This window comes from Lynx canadensis, chromosome A1, assembly GCF_007474595.2.
Source record: "Lynx canadensis isolate LIC74 chromosome A1, mLynCan4.pri.v2, whole genome shotgun sequence".
NCBI classification, from domain to species: domain Eukaryota; kingdom Metazoa; phylum Chordata; class Mammalia; order Carnivora; family Felidae; genus Lynx; species Lynx canadensis.
In genome coordinates this window covers 228,450,362-228,462,894 of record NC_044303.2, presented here as the reverse complement: position 1 = coordinate 228,462,894, position 12,533 = coordinate 228,450,362, and the positions used below count along the sequence as shown (strand labels likewise).

At 48.2% G+C, this 12,533-nt stretch overlaps 1 protein-coding gene across 1 annotated transcript in view; it reads left to right on the top strand.

Moving 5' to 3' along the window:
• Nucleotides 1–12,533, top strand: part of TRIO (trio Rho guanine nucleotide exchange factor) — a 354,997-nt gene that overhangs the window by 266,674 nt on the left and 75,790 nt on the right. Inside the window, exon 34 of the mRNA XM_030332423.1 lies at nucleotides 9,439–9,682. Coding sequence (XP_030188283.1) covers nucleotides 9,439–9,682 — 244 coding nt within the window. The remainder of the gene's footprint in view (nucleotides 1–9,438; nucleotides 9,683–12,533) is intronic.

Sequence of the window (12,533 nt, the reverse complement as noted above, 5' to 3'; positions counted from 1 at the left end):
AAGTGGACATGGCATGTATTTCCTCTAATATCCCTCACTGAGACCATAGGTCCTTCGTAGGTTCAAAAGTACAAAAAAGGAGTGAGCTATCTTCCTAAGATTGTAGAAATGCAGCAAGTTACTTTCCTCAGTTCTTGGGGTCTGCACTTGGGATGAGAATAAATAGCATGTGAGATATTATAACAATAAGTCAAAATCTGGAGTCTGGAGAGGACATTCCCATTGGACCTTACAAAGAAGAGATGTGTTTGCTACCACATGAATGCCGGCTTTTGTGTGTTCTCTGCTTCCAAAACATTTTCTTGCAGCCATCTCCCTTTTTGTTCTAGTAGATATTTTGGGGTCGTAGATGATTCAGGACAACACATTTTGAATATTAGGAAACTACCTGCTTTTTTGAGTCAGCTTGTAAAATGCAGTTTCACTGAACTAGGCTTAACCAGAAAACCCCTTTCCCTCCAATGGCAGTAACTTTTCATGTCTCAAGGTTCTTTTCCACTCCGCAGAAAGTTTAAATAGCCTCAAGTTTAAATAGCCTCAAGTTTAAACAGCCTCTGATGATATAGGCAGATAGATCTGGTGAGGGAAATTACTTAACCATATTCTGCCTGTTTGACTTAATTTATGATGTCTGCTGTGAGTTAGTTGTTATCATGGACTTTGGTCCATTTCAGAAACTGGGTGGGGGGATGTTTTTGACTCGGCCTCTTGGAGACTTCTTAAGGGAAGGTTATCTGCCCAGCGCTGCAGTCATTCTCAGATGAGGCACAGGATGTTTCTGGAAGGGTCTGTTAAGGAGCGGCTCCTGGAGACGCCCTCTTTCCAGGGAGCACTGTTCACAGAGCTGGAGTAGACAGGTCACAGATACAAACCACATGCCCCATGAGCACATTTCTTTCCTTGAAAACATCAGTTTTAAAATATGGCATCTCTTTGTTCCAAAACTAAGTTTAGCAGTGATTCTTGCCCATATTCGTGGTGCTTAATGCTGATGAAATGATCTTATGAAAATATAATTTGGATTCCAAAGAAATCAAGATTCTTACTCTTGCCAGATTCTTATCTCATTTGTCCTGCGTTTGTCTCCCTGAGGTAGGGAAGAGAATGCTGAGCCAGGCTTCAGGACATCGAGGAGATGGGGGAGGGTTGGATGGCCCTCACACGGCCACCCAGCAGTGGAAAGCGAAAGCCAGAAACAAAATGTGGATTTAATTACCTGTTGGTGCCTAGGCGTTACTATTTCACATTAGGGCTGGATATGGAGGTAGATGTTTTCAGTGTATTAAAAAAGCATTTTTAACCTTTTTTCTTCCTATTTGCCTTATTAGTCTGTGGTTTATTTCATATAACAAAAATTTATAGTATAAGGAAAGTAGAAAATACGGGAATGAAATATAGGCTACTCTAGAACAAAGCATCTTGAGGTCAAGATGAATCACCAAGGCAAGAGGAAGTTGCCTCTGGAAAGGCTGACCCAAGCCTTTGGGGGCCAGCGAGAGCTTTCTTTTACATCTAAGGTAATGCAGTTCTTATTTTTAATAAATGAGAAATTCATTTGAGACTGATACTTGGCATGAACTACCCTAAGCTTATAATATTAATATATGAATCCACGTATTTCAAAAAAACAACAAATGGTTTTAGTTACTCTTATTGAAGCACGTATATAGCACTGGGTTGGGGATATGAGATTCTATGTAGTTTAAAAAGTCAACCAACTTTCTCTATGAAGCAACATTCTGACAGTTGGAACTTGGGTGGATTTCTGTAAATTGCAGCATACATTTTTAAAACTGTGGCTGAATGCACAGTTTTGAGAAAGGGAATTCGTGTTTAGCCTACTCAGGAAATGCCACACGCTTCCTTCCAGCCCCGGTCCCTTGTGTCCCTTGCGTACGTGGCACAGAGCAGCGTCCCTGGCACAGAGCACGTGGCCAGGAGTGAGGTGAGCCCCGGTCCGGAGCTCCAGCCGCTTCCCCTGGCTGAAGGTGCCAGAAGCTTTGCTCAGAGGAGGTCCTCTGCTGGCCTTGCCAGAGCCCCGCGCCTCCCAGGACCTTACGCAGGTTTTCCCCTGTGTGGGCATGAAATCGAGTCATTTTAGTCAGAAGCCTTTCCTCAGGACGGCACATGGTTTTCGTCCCCGCAGGCAGGACACTCTGGCCTCAGAGTGGTGACAAAGTAGTTACTCAGAGTACTGAACATCAAAACGGCAGGTGGTTAAGAACAAGGAAGAGCTCGCCAGCCAGATCTCTGGGCTCTGCTTCTCCGCAGCCTTCAGCAGTTACCTCGCCCCTCTGTGCCTCAGTTTCCTCATCTCTAATTGGGGGACGGCGCCATCACCTCGGGGCTATGAGCATGTACTGAGAACAGTGCCTGCCTCGCATGTACACAGTTGCTGCTGCGGCTTCCTCTTCAAAAGTGCTGCCTTCTCCCTCATTCCTGGATGTTGATATTCATTACTGGCCGTTGCAGATGGCTGCCTGTGTCATCCTCGCTGCCCTCGTGTCTGCCCGCTCTTGAGCACAGTGCATTTGGAGCTGTGTGTGTTTGGAGCTGGAAGCTGCCTTAAGAATACATTGCTCAGTATTAGTGCCTGGACTTAGGCATTTTGGTGGCTCAGCAGTAAAATACCACATAATGGGCAGTCCCTGAAGAAGAGGGGGACCCTTGCTCAAAACATACCCCCCCCACACACACTCCCCTTCAACCCACCTCGCTGCGTTGTGGCCACGCGCACATAAAACGACTGCATGCGTTCCCAGGATAGGGTCGTTCGTCCACGGATACTCGCGGATCACCCAGTGTGTGCCAGCCCGGAACATGTAGGCATGAGCAGGGTGGCCAGCCCCCCGCCCCCGCCAGGGTGATGGAGCACACCTGCCTTTGTTCCTTCCTTTTGCTAATCTTTGTTTTCGGTCTTCCTAAGTGACTGTGGTTTTTGTAATTTTTGTCAAGTGTTTTAAGCGCTTTCATAAAACCGCAAAGTGGAACGTAGTCTTTGATAATTTTAATCAGAAAAAAATTCCCCACGCCAAAGTAGAAAGCCTCAGTTCTAAGAAAAGGTAGGTTTTTGGTTTTTTTTTAAATATAAAATTTGGATAGAGATTTAGCAAAAGTGTTTATGAAAGTAGTGGTGCATCGAGAAGCGCTTTTTAATGTAAATTTGACGGAACTGGTCAAAGTAACCATCGTAGGAGGATGCCCGCTTGATTCAGACGGGAGGCAGGGCGTTTACTCCAGCTGTGGTTCCTTCTGGCGAGAAGCCCAGTCAGCTGGTCGCTGGCTGGCGTACCTTCCCTCTTCCCATCCCTGCATCAAAGACGTGAGGAGTCCTTTCACAGGGACTTCTCTGGATGAAAGATGGTGTTGCTCACTCAGGAAGTTCAGCAAGCGGGCTCCTCTGGGTGAAGTGGTCTCTCAGAGTTTCTGCTGTTCCAGGGCGTGGTGACCGGAGGGAGTGCGGGTGGTGTTCAGCTGTCTGCTCCCAGCTCCCGTGCCTCGCTCTGCGTTAACCAGTTAAGTTGGTCATCGATCTGTTCGGCGGGTGCTGGCATCCCCGTTCTGGTGTGTTGAGTGGGGGGAAACGTGATGTTAGTGCAGGTCAGCTTCTGTGAAGCCCCATACGAACTCGCTGTCCCACCTCCAGTTGGCCTCCCTTTTTACTTCAAAGTTTGCCCTTTTTTTAGGTGGGGCTTTTAAGTTTGCTTTTTCACATCAAATTTTCCATTCCACCTCACATATATCACACAGTCAGGGAGGCCTTCCAAGAATGATTTTCATGTCAGAAAACCACCGTGCGACAATGTCAGTAAAGAATTAACACCCCTGAGTACCACACTCCGCTTTCTTTTCTGGATAAAATACTGGGTATGGTAAGCTGCTGCTTGGGGGGAAAAAAATCTTCTCACAGATTTTTTTTTTTTTTATGTGCGTGTGTAGTGGAAACCACAGAAAATTTACCATATTAACCACTCTTCAGTTCTCACAGATTTCTATGCTCAGTGTGTGAGAGCCCATCAGAGTGGTCCTCACTGAAACTCAGCAAATTTTGGTGAAGGTTTCTCCCGTGGATTTGGCCTCGGGGTCGGGGTGAGCATGGGCCCGGCTGCTCACATGGGTAAGATGGTTGCTGATACGCCCCTGTGTCCATGAAGTTGCGCAGTGAGAAGCTTGGGTGGGTGAGATCCAGGGATGTGACGCGTTTCCTTGGGGAACTCTTAGAGATGCCAGTGGCTGCCCCTCTCTTGTGAGCGTTGCCAGTAACGGAGCCGTGTGCTCTCATCCTCTCTAACCAGGCAGCCAATTTTTGGTCTGCTCTGTGTGGAGCCTCCGCAAAACCACAAGAGTCTTTTGTGCGGTTTCTGAATGACTGAACTGTACTGGGTTGTAGGATGTGACTGTTCACAGAGTTGACACACTCTGTTCTTTAAGGAAAAATGGCTTTTATTAGACCACAACGCCCCTTTCCTTTTGAATTGCTCTCCGAACATTGGCCAGACACCCACCTGAGTTGATCTTCGGTTCTTGAAGTAGAATCGTTTGCAGCAAGGGCCGCGTGGTCCGCCATGCTAGTCGTAAAGAGCCCGCTCCTCCTCTGGCAGAAGCTGCCCCAGAACTCACCTGGGAGCTCGGTTATTCAGACCAGATGTTTGCCGTTGTCCCTCCAGAACTGTGTGTTCTTGTACAACTGCCTCGTTGTGTACCAGAGCGGGGCATCTCCGAGGAGGGGTGGGCTGAGAATTCCCCAGCTGTAGGTCCCTTTTCGTTACTGCCTTTAACTGGGTTCAGGCAAAGCAACGGCATCACACGGTTTCTCCAGAGAACATAAAAAATAAAATTCGGTGCCACGTGGTGATTGTTGAAGGTTCACGTGCCAGCGACCAGAGAGGAGTGTTTCATCCTTTTGGGTGAAACTACAGCTTGTTCATTTTCAGTCATTCTGGAGAGAATTCAGGCAAATTCTGGACCCTGGTTTGATGCTGCTAATTGTGCATCTGGGTCATTGGAGTTCCCTCCGTAGCCCTTGTAGTCTTGGAGGAGGCATTTCCTAGCTGGCTTCCATGCTCCATGTGCTAAGGAGGGCCTTTTCACTGCCATGCTTTTTAGTCCCCATATTTGTTGTTTAAAGGAGAAAGGCCGAAAGATCGGGGGGAGGGGGAAACTGTCTTCTGATGTGCATTTCACAAGAGTTAATGTGAGTCATGGAAACTCAGATTTTCATAAATTGCAATCCTAAACTAAACGCATGTGGTGAGGAACCCCTCCTAGAAGTCCCTCAGACACACAGAAGTGAGAAAGATACTGGGAAAACTGTCACAGAGTATGGCTGGAAGGGAAAGTGAATTTTTAAACGAGATCACTGGAATGGTAATTCTTCAGCACAGTAATGAAATTGGGTCACTGTTGGTAGCAGTATCACTGGAAACAAGTACGGTCTCAGTCATACTTAACGATGTATGTTATCTGAACTTTTTCCAATCAGGAATTTAATTCTTACAATGTAGTAATGATTTACATTGCTCCCTCAAAATAGTTATTTTAAGTCTTTTATTTTAAAAAATTTGTTTTTTTTTTAATTAGCAAACTGGTTTTATTTATTTACTTTTTTTTTTTTTTTAACGTTTATTTATTTTTGAGACAGAGAGAGACAGAGCATGAACAGGGGAGGGTCAGAGAGAGGGAGACACAGAATCTGAAACAGGCTCCAGGCTCTGAGCTGTCAGCACAGAGCCCGACACGGGGCTCGAACTCACGGACCGCGAGATCATGACCTGAGCCGAAGTCGGCCGCTTAACCGACTGAGCCACCCAGGCGCCCCAGAAAACTGGTTTTAAAGGCAGGTTTTGTCGTAGGTTTAAAATATTCGGATGTGAACATTGAGACAGAAATGCACAGGACGTATGTGCTCTAGAAAACATCCAGTTAGCTTCCCCGTCCCTTAAAGATTTGTGCAGGAGATTCTCATGGTAAAACCAAGAAGATAGCGATGTTTTTAAACGATAATCTTAGTGCTGTTTAAAAACTGATTCTTGTACTAGGTTTTGTTAGTAAGTTCTCTGAGGTCTTTGAAAAAGAACTGTATGTAACTCAGTATGAGATTCTTTGTCCGAACAGGCTTGATTTTTATTTCTGATGCTCTGTCAAGTCCACAGATGTTTCCAATAGTGTTTGATTACTCTGTAAGGGGCTAAAGCATCCGTGCCAGAAATAAAGTCGAGCTTAACTCTCCTCCTCAGGCAGCCCCTTTCTCTCCTTCCCACCCTTCCCCCACCCACAGAACATACCACGTGGCTCAGAGCAGTCTGAAAAATTAATAAAATGCTCAAGAATGAAGCCAGCAAAGGCCTGGTGATGAGATAATGTGTCCTGAAGTTGTGCTTCCCAGGGCTGGGCGTGGAGAAATGGCAAGGCAGCCCGCAGGCGGGGGTTGTGCTGTGTATACACACACACGCACACACGGGCGGGTCACTGGTGGCCACGGGGGAGCTCCAGCAGGCTGGAAGGGGGCCCCCAGGAAGTATGGGCCCCGAGGGGCCTCAGCACGCTGGACTCCATACTGGGCCTTGTCCACTGGTCGCGCCTTCCCTGGGACAGGAAACAGCCCTCGTTTTTGTTACAGGGATTAACCCCTTCCATAATGCCATAATGCAGGGTTTTACAAGGGAAATTCTCTCTCTTGGACCTCTGCCTTTAACTCTTTTAACGTGAGCATCTTTGTTCACAGAGAAACGTGTGGGACTTAGCATGGGTTTCCCACAGAGGAATTTATAAAATTTAGAAGGGGATTAAACATTTGTGAGAAATTTCCTCTGTGGCCTAGCAAAGACAGTTCACTTTGTCGATATTTGTGTTGCATTATGGAGGAGTTTTGTTTTGTTTTGTTTTCTGTGGTTGTCTTGTGGACATGTGTTTCTTATTGTAAATATCTAAACTTCTCTCAAAAGACCGGGTATTAGAACAGGAGGATACTGAACAGCGCAGGGCATGACAGGGCCAGCAGGCTGCGGGCCTGTGCAGGAGGCACGGGTTCCCAGTTCTCTGCGGGTGGATCTGATCTGCAAGGCTTCTGGAACAAGGCTGCTTCCCAGCAGGAGGCCCAGGCGGTCCTTCACCCGCTGGCCACAGCCCAGCCCGCCTACTCCTCTGTCCCTGTGTGTTCTCTGTGCTGCTGCCCTTCAGGGCGACAGAAGCCTGGGTGTGCTGCACACTGAGCACAGGCAGAGTTCGCTCCTGAAGTCACAGGAGAAAAGCCCACATTCCATTTCAATTTCTCAAATGCAGCCTCTGCATTTTTAGAGCAAGCCCATTTTGCGTTTTTCACTTCCGCAAATGTTTATCTGCTTGCGGGATACAAAGCACTGGGCGAGCTAGGCTTCAAGGCTATTCAGCAACCTCTTCGTATGATCCCGGTACCTGCCATTGTTGGCACTGGGACTCGGGGATGACTGAGACGGGCCCCATCTCTCCCCTCACGGACCAGGCATGGAAAGTTCACAGAGAAATAACAAACCCGCTTGCTGGTGCTAAGGGCACGTGCGTGCGCTCAGACACACACACACACACACACACACACACACACACACCCCAAGATGTGGCTCATTTCAGAATTGAGACACGATTTATTTAAAAACCTAAGACAGGTGCAGGAGCAACTTCTCAGAGGGCTTTGACAGGGGGTCTGGAATAGAGTGGGGACATGGGGGTTCTGAGCAGACGGATCTCATGGACACAGTGCAGGGCAGGACCACCCCAAGGAAGACACGCTCCAGGCTGTGAAGCACATGAGGACAAGCGGCAGGGTGGGCGGGACCTGGCTGTGGGGGCTTGGGGGCTTTGAATCCCACACGAAGGAACGCGTGTCTCAGATGCTTGAATGGGAGGCTCCGCATTTCAAAAAGGCAGCTGCCAGCAGCGTTCAGATGGCTTGGAAGGTGAGCCTGAAGTTAGGGAGGTCACCGCAAATTCTAAATGAAGCGTGGCACGGATGGGCAGAGGAAGGAAGTAATCAGAGATATGGCCTTAAGTTTATTTGATAGCGTTTGGAGAGAGAGAGTTTTTAGCTCGGGTGACTTGATGGTGAAACCATTATCCAAAAGGCAACATTGGAAGAGAAACAGATCAGGGAGGCGGGTAATGAGTCACGTCCTAGACTCACTGCTTTGGAGGGAAATGCCCGAAACAGTGACGAGAGTCCTCTCTAGCTGCTATCTCGGATGTCTGCTTGGGGAGTGGTGGGCACAGAGAGTGTGGTTACGGAGCCGCACAGGGGGATGGTGGACACACGGCAGAGCTGGAACCTCCTGGGGCGACCTGGAGTGAGGGGCCAGCAAGACAGTCCAAAGATGGGGAGCGGGTGACATGGTTGTTGTGTAGGAGGGATGTTAATGAGTGTGTGTGTGTGTGTGTGTGTGTATACACGTATATATACATGTATATATACATGTATATATACATATATATATACATATATATATATGTATGTATACACACATATACATATACGTATATATATACGCGCATGCTGTCCCCGGGGCATGAACAGTGTAAGGAGCAGACAAATGGGACACAGGCCACAGGCAAATAGTGATCACGGCACTGTATCTTTCTGGAGTTCGTGAATGTGCTTTAAAGGGCCTAAGAATTAGTTGAGTTCTAATTTACAGAAAATGGGAGTGAGCTTAGTGGGAGGGGAGAGGTATGGAAAGGAGCCTCAGACCAGAAAGCACATAGCATAGGGAAGTAAGCCAGCGTCCACAGAGCATACGGAATGGCATGCTAAAACACGGCATGGGAAGAGGGCTTGGAAAGGACCCGGCGGGAGTGCCCGCTAAGAGGTATCCTGGGGGGTGAGGGGGTGGAGAGGAGCTCTTGGAGGGACTGGAAGAGAGAATAAGGCATGCACTGCCCGTATGTAGGGATCTCATGGCCCCTTCGGTCTCCCTGCTGCGCGGCTGCTCCCTTTTTCAACCAAGTGGTGCCAGAGAGCCTCACACTAATAGCCTGGCTCAAACACCAAGTGGGAACTGAAACTTCAAGTAAAACTATCATGTTGTCACCGTATGATGCAGTGATCCCCCAAGCAGCCTTCAGTTTTTACTAGTTTGCCCTATGTTTAAAAAGGATTATATAGCACATTTTGAGCAGGGAGATAATGATGTCTCAGGCACAAAAAGATAGGGACGCTCATATGGAAAATTGTATCGGATTCTAACAGTGAAACCCTCAAAAATCATAGCCATACAGTAAAACACGGAAAAGCGAATAACTGCCCCCGTAATTCCAGAGGGAAGCGAAGGGGCAGTGCAACCGGAGAGCCCCCACTCAGGTGGTGGCCAGTCACTGCCCCAGCCCCGGCTCTTGCTGGCCCAGCTCAGCCTCGCCCGCAGGGGCTGCGGTGGCAGGAGCTCACTGACGTGTCCCTTTCCCCCCCACCCCCAGCTCTCTGGCGGCTGCGAGCTGACGGTGGTCATCCACGACTTCACCGCCTGCAACAGCACGGAGCTGACCATCCGCCGTGGCCAGACCGTGGAAGTGTTGGAGCGGCCCCATGACAAGCCTGACTGGTGTCTGGTGCGGACCACTGACCGGTCCCCAGCCGCGGAAGGCCTGGTCCCCTGCGGCTCTCTGTGCATCGCCCACTCTAGAAGCAGCATGGAGATGGAGGGCATCTTCAACCACAAAGGTAGGGATCGTGAGGCACGGCTGGCTCGTGCCCAGCTTCTGCCCTTGCTTCTTTGCAGCCTGGTGAGGGGTATGGTCTCTCCTCGTCACTCGTGCTTGCCTCCATTATCGCTGTGTCTCTGGGCTTTTCTAATCCATCAAGAGCTGGAGTGGACGTGAGGATTTCACCTGTTACTCAGGCCAAAATAGTATCAGTTTGGAGAGAGAGAGAGGGCTCTTCTTCTGGGGCCAGTGTCGTTCATAAATTGAGAACACGGAAGGTGCGGTTCCTCTGCAGGTGATGAAAGCAGGTAGGGAAGGTGGGACCATATTCAGCGTCTCCTTAATCAGGTTTTCACATTGTGCTTTCTTTGTTTTGTTACCGTGAAATCCCAGAAAAGCAAGCATGCAGGCCCTGAGTGTAGCCAGGCCTCCTTTCTACCTTGTGAAGTATCTCCGAACATCCCAGACTGCTCAGGCTCGCCATGCAGAGGGGGAACGGAGCTGGGCTGCGAGGGAGAGGGTGCGGGTGGGCAGGGCCATGGCTGTGCTGTGACTGTGGCAGGAGGGGCTTTTGAAAGATGCACTTTTCCCCTGAAATGACAGGGCATTTGAACCAAGCAGCGTTTGGCATTCCTTGGTGATTCCTCTATTTAAAGGTAACCATGGCAAGACTGTTTCTCCATGTGTGTCTGGATGGGTCAGTAATGGGCTCCTAGTGACAGTATGCGAGCCTGTTTGTCCCAAATGTCCAGGTTTGGAGCTACTGAGCCCTTCAGGTGTGGCCAGTCTGAACTGAGCTGTCCTGCAGGTACAAAATACATGCTCGATTTCAAGACCTCATATGAAAAAAAAAAAGTGTAATTACTTTATAGTCGTTATAGGTTGAAATGGTAATATATTTTATAGAGTGAGTTAAATAAAGTTTTATTATGGTTAATTTCCTATTTCCTTTTACTTTTTAAAATCGTAGCTACTAAAAATTTTTATACATTGCGTGTGCAGCTTGCGCTATGTTTCTTTTGGACAGTGCTGGTTTCATCTCAGTGAAAAGGTCACTTGAGACTTCAAGCCCTTTTGAGAAACACTGGTCATTTATAGCTTCTAGAAAAGTGTAGAATGTGTAGAGTTCATCTGCTTTGAACCATATTACGTCAGTCTTCATTTCTCTGAAGTACTGGCAAATGGCAGATTCTTGCAGATCTGGGGATATGCAATTTGTTTTCTCTTCCTGAGAGAACAACCCTATACTCTGCCATATTCTAGTTCTTTTTCTATTAATTTTGGAATATTCTGGTCACTCCCTCCATTTGTTATCTGTGCCCGCTTTGCATTTTTCATGACATGTCTTGAGGACCATCTTCTGGCTGCAGAGGTACATTTCACTTATTGCGTTGAGCTCAATGAGACTGCACAGGACACAGCTACTGATTGATTAGCTCACCTTGTTAATTGTAGGCACAACCGTGTTCCAGATCCCTCAGGGCCTAACAGTGACCTGATTGTCACCCCAGTAAGAAACTAGAAGAATTGAGCTATCATTCCTTCAGGGATCCAAACAGAAGGAGAATTTTCAGATTTTGGCCAAAGGCCAAGGTGTCCGCTCTCGTTCCTGGCAAAGCTGCCCATGAGTTTAGACCAGCGCTGGACTCCCCCTCGTGTGGCACTCGAGTGCCAGTGGCGGGAGGGGGGGGGGGGGTCTGTGCTGGGTTAGCCCGTTGCCACGGGGTTTCCAAAGTTACATCATATATTTAAGTCCCTGAGTTTGACTTGAAAATAAAGTACAACTTTTCCCCTTGAGTTGATTATACAGAGGAGCCCTGGTGAACTCCGGCTACAAATAAAACTCGTTCTGAAAGATTTCTTTTTATATGTGCCTTTCCCGTGGTGTGTTCTTTGCTTCCCAGTGTTCACAATTGCAGGCTAGCCAAGAAGAAAGAACTGTGTATTTATCGCACTTGACTTTGTCCTGAAGAGTTGTTACAGAGGTTGGGTTTTTGCTGGTTTTTAGAATCAAGTACCAGTTTGTTGGCTGGGGCTTTTGTCTCCCCTATTCTGTGACGCTCTAGCCCCTGAGAAGTTCCTCCTTGCCCCTCAGAAACCCTGTCACGCTCTTTGTTGAACAAGAAGATGTTGCTTCATTCAGTAAAACCCGTTGTGAACTAACAGCTCGTCCAGTAGATGGGAGCTCAGAAACCTTACCCATTTTTAACATTTTTCCTGCATTTGTATTTTTCCTGTAATGCAAGGACACTCTTAAGATTGCTCACTTGCTATGTTAGGACTGGGGCAACGGGCAATAGATTAGATTCAGGGAAGGTAAATCTTCCTCTGGGCTCTGTGACAGGCCTCTGCCAGAGCATCCTGTCCCTGTTCAAGTCCAGGAAATCTGGCCATAGTGACCGGGGTCTCCACCTGGGAGAAGGGGCCTTCCTCAAATAGATGAGGATCTGGGAACGAAGTCCAAATAAAAGACACAGAGACTTGCGGGACAAGAAGCCACTGCCGCCTGGGGAAACGGGAGATCTTGATTTGCTTCCGCTCAGCCCACAACCCTTCTTGCTCTTACGTGGGAAGGTGGGTGTGCCACCGTGATCGCTTGCATGTTGGGGTGTGCTCGGCCCTTCGCCCTTTTGCCCACATACGTCTGCTACCCGACATCTACTGTTGGGCCCCGGGCTGGGCTTGAAGAATGCTGCAGCGAGGACTTACGTGTGGCCCCTGCTCTCTGAGAACTCGCTGCTTGTCACTGGCATGTCTCCTCCTGACAAGAAAGCAGGTTGTCTCGCCTTCCACGTTCTTCCAGACTCCTGAAAGTTAGGGAGCTGTCGTCAAGTGTCTGTCTCTAGTCGCCAGATAGTTTCTTAAGCGCC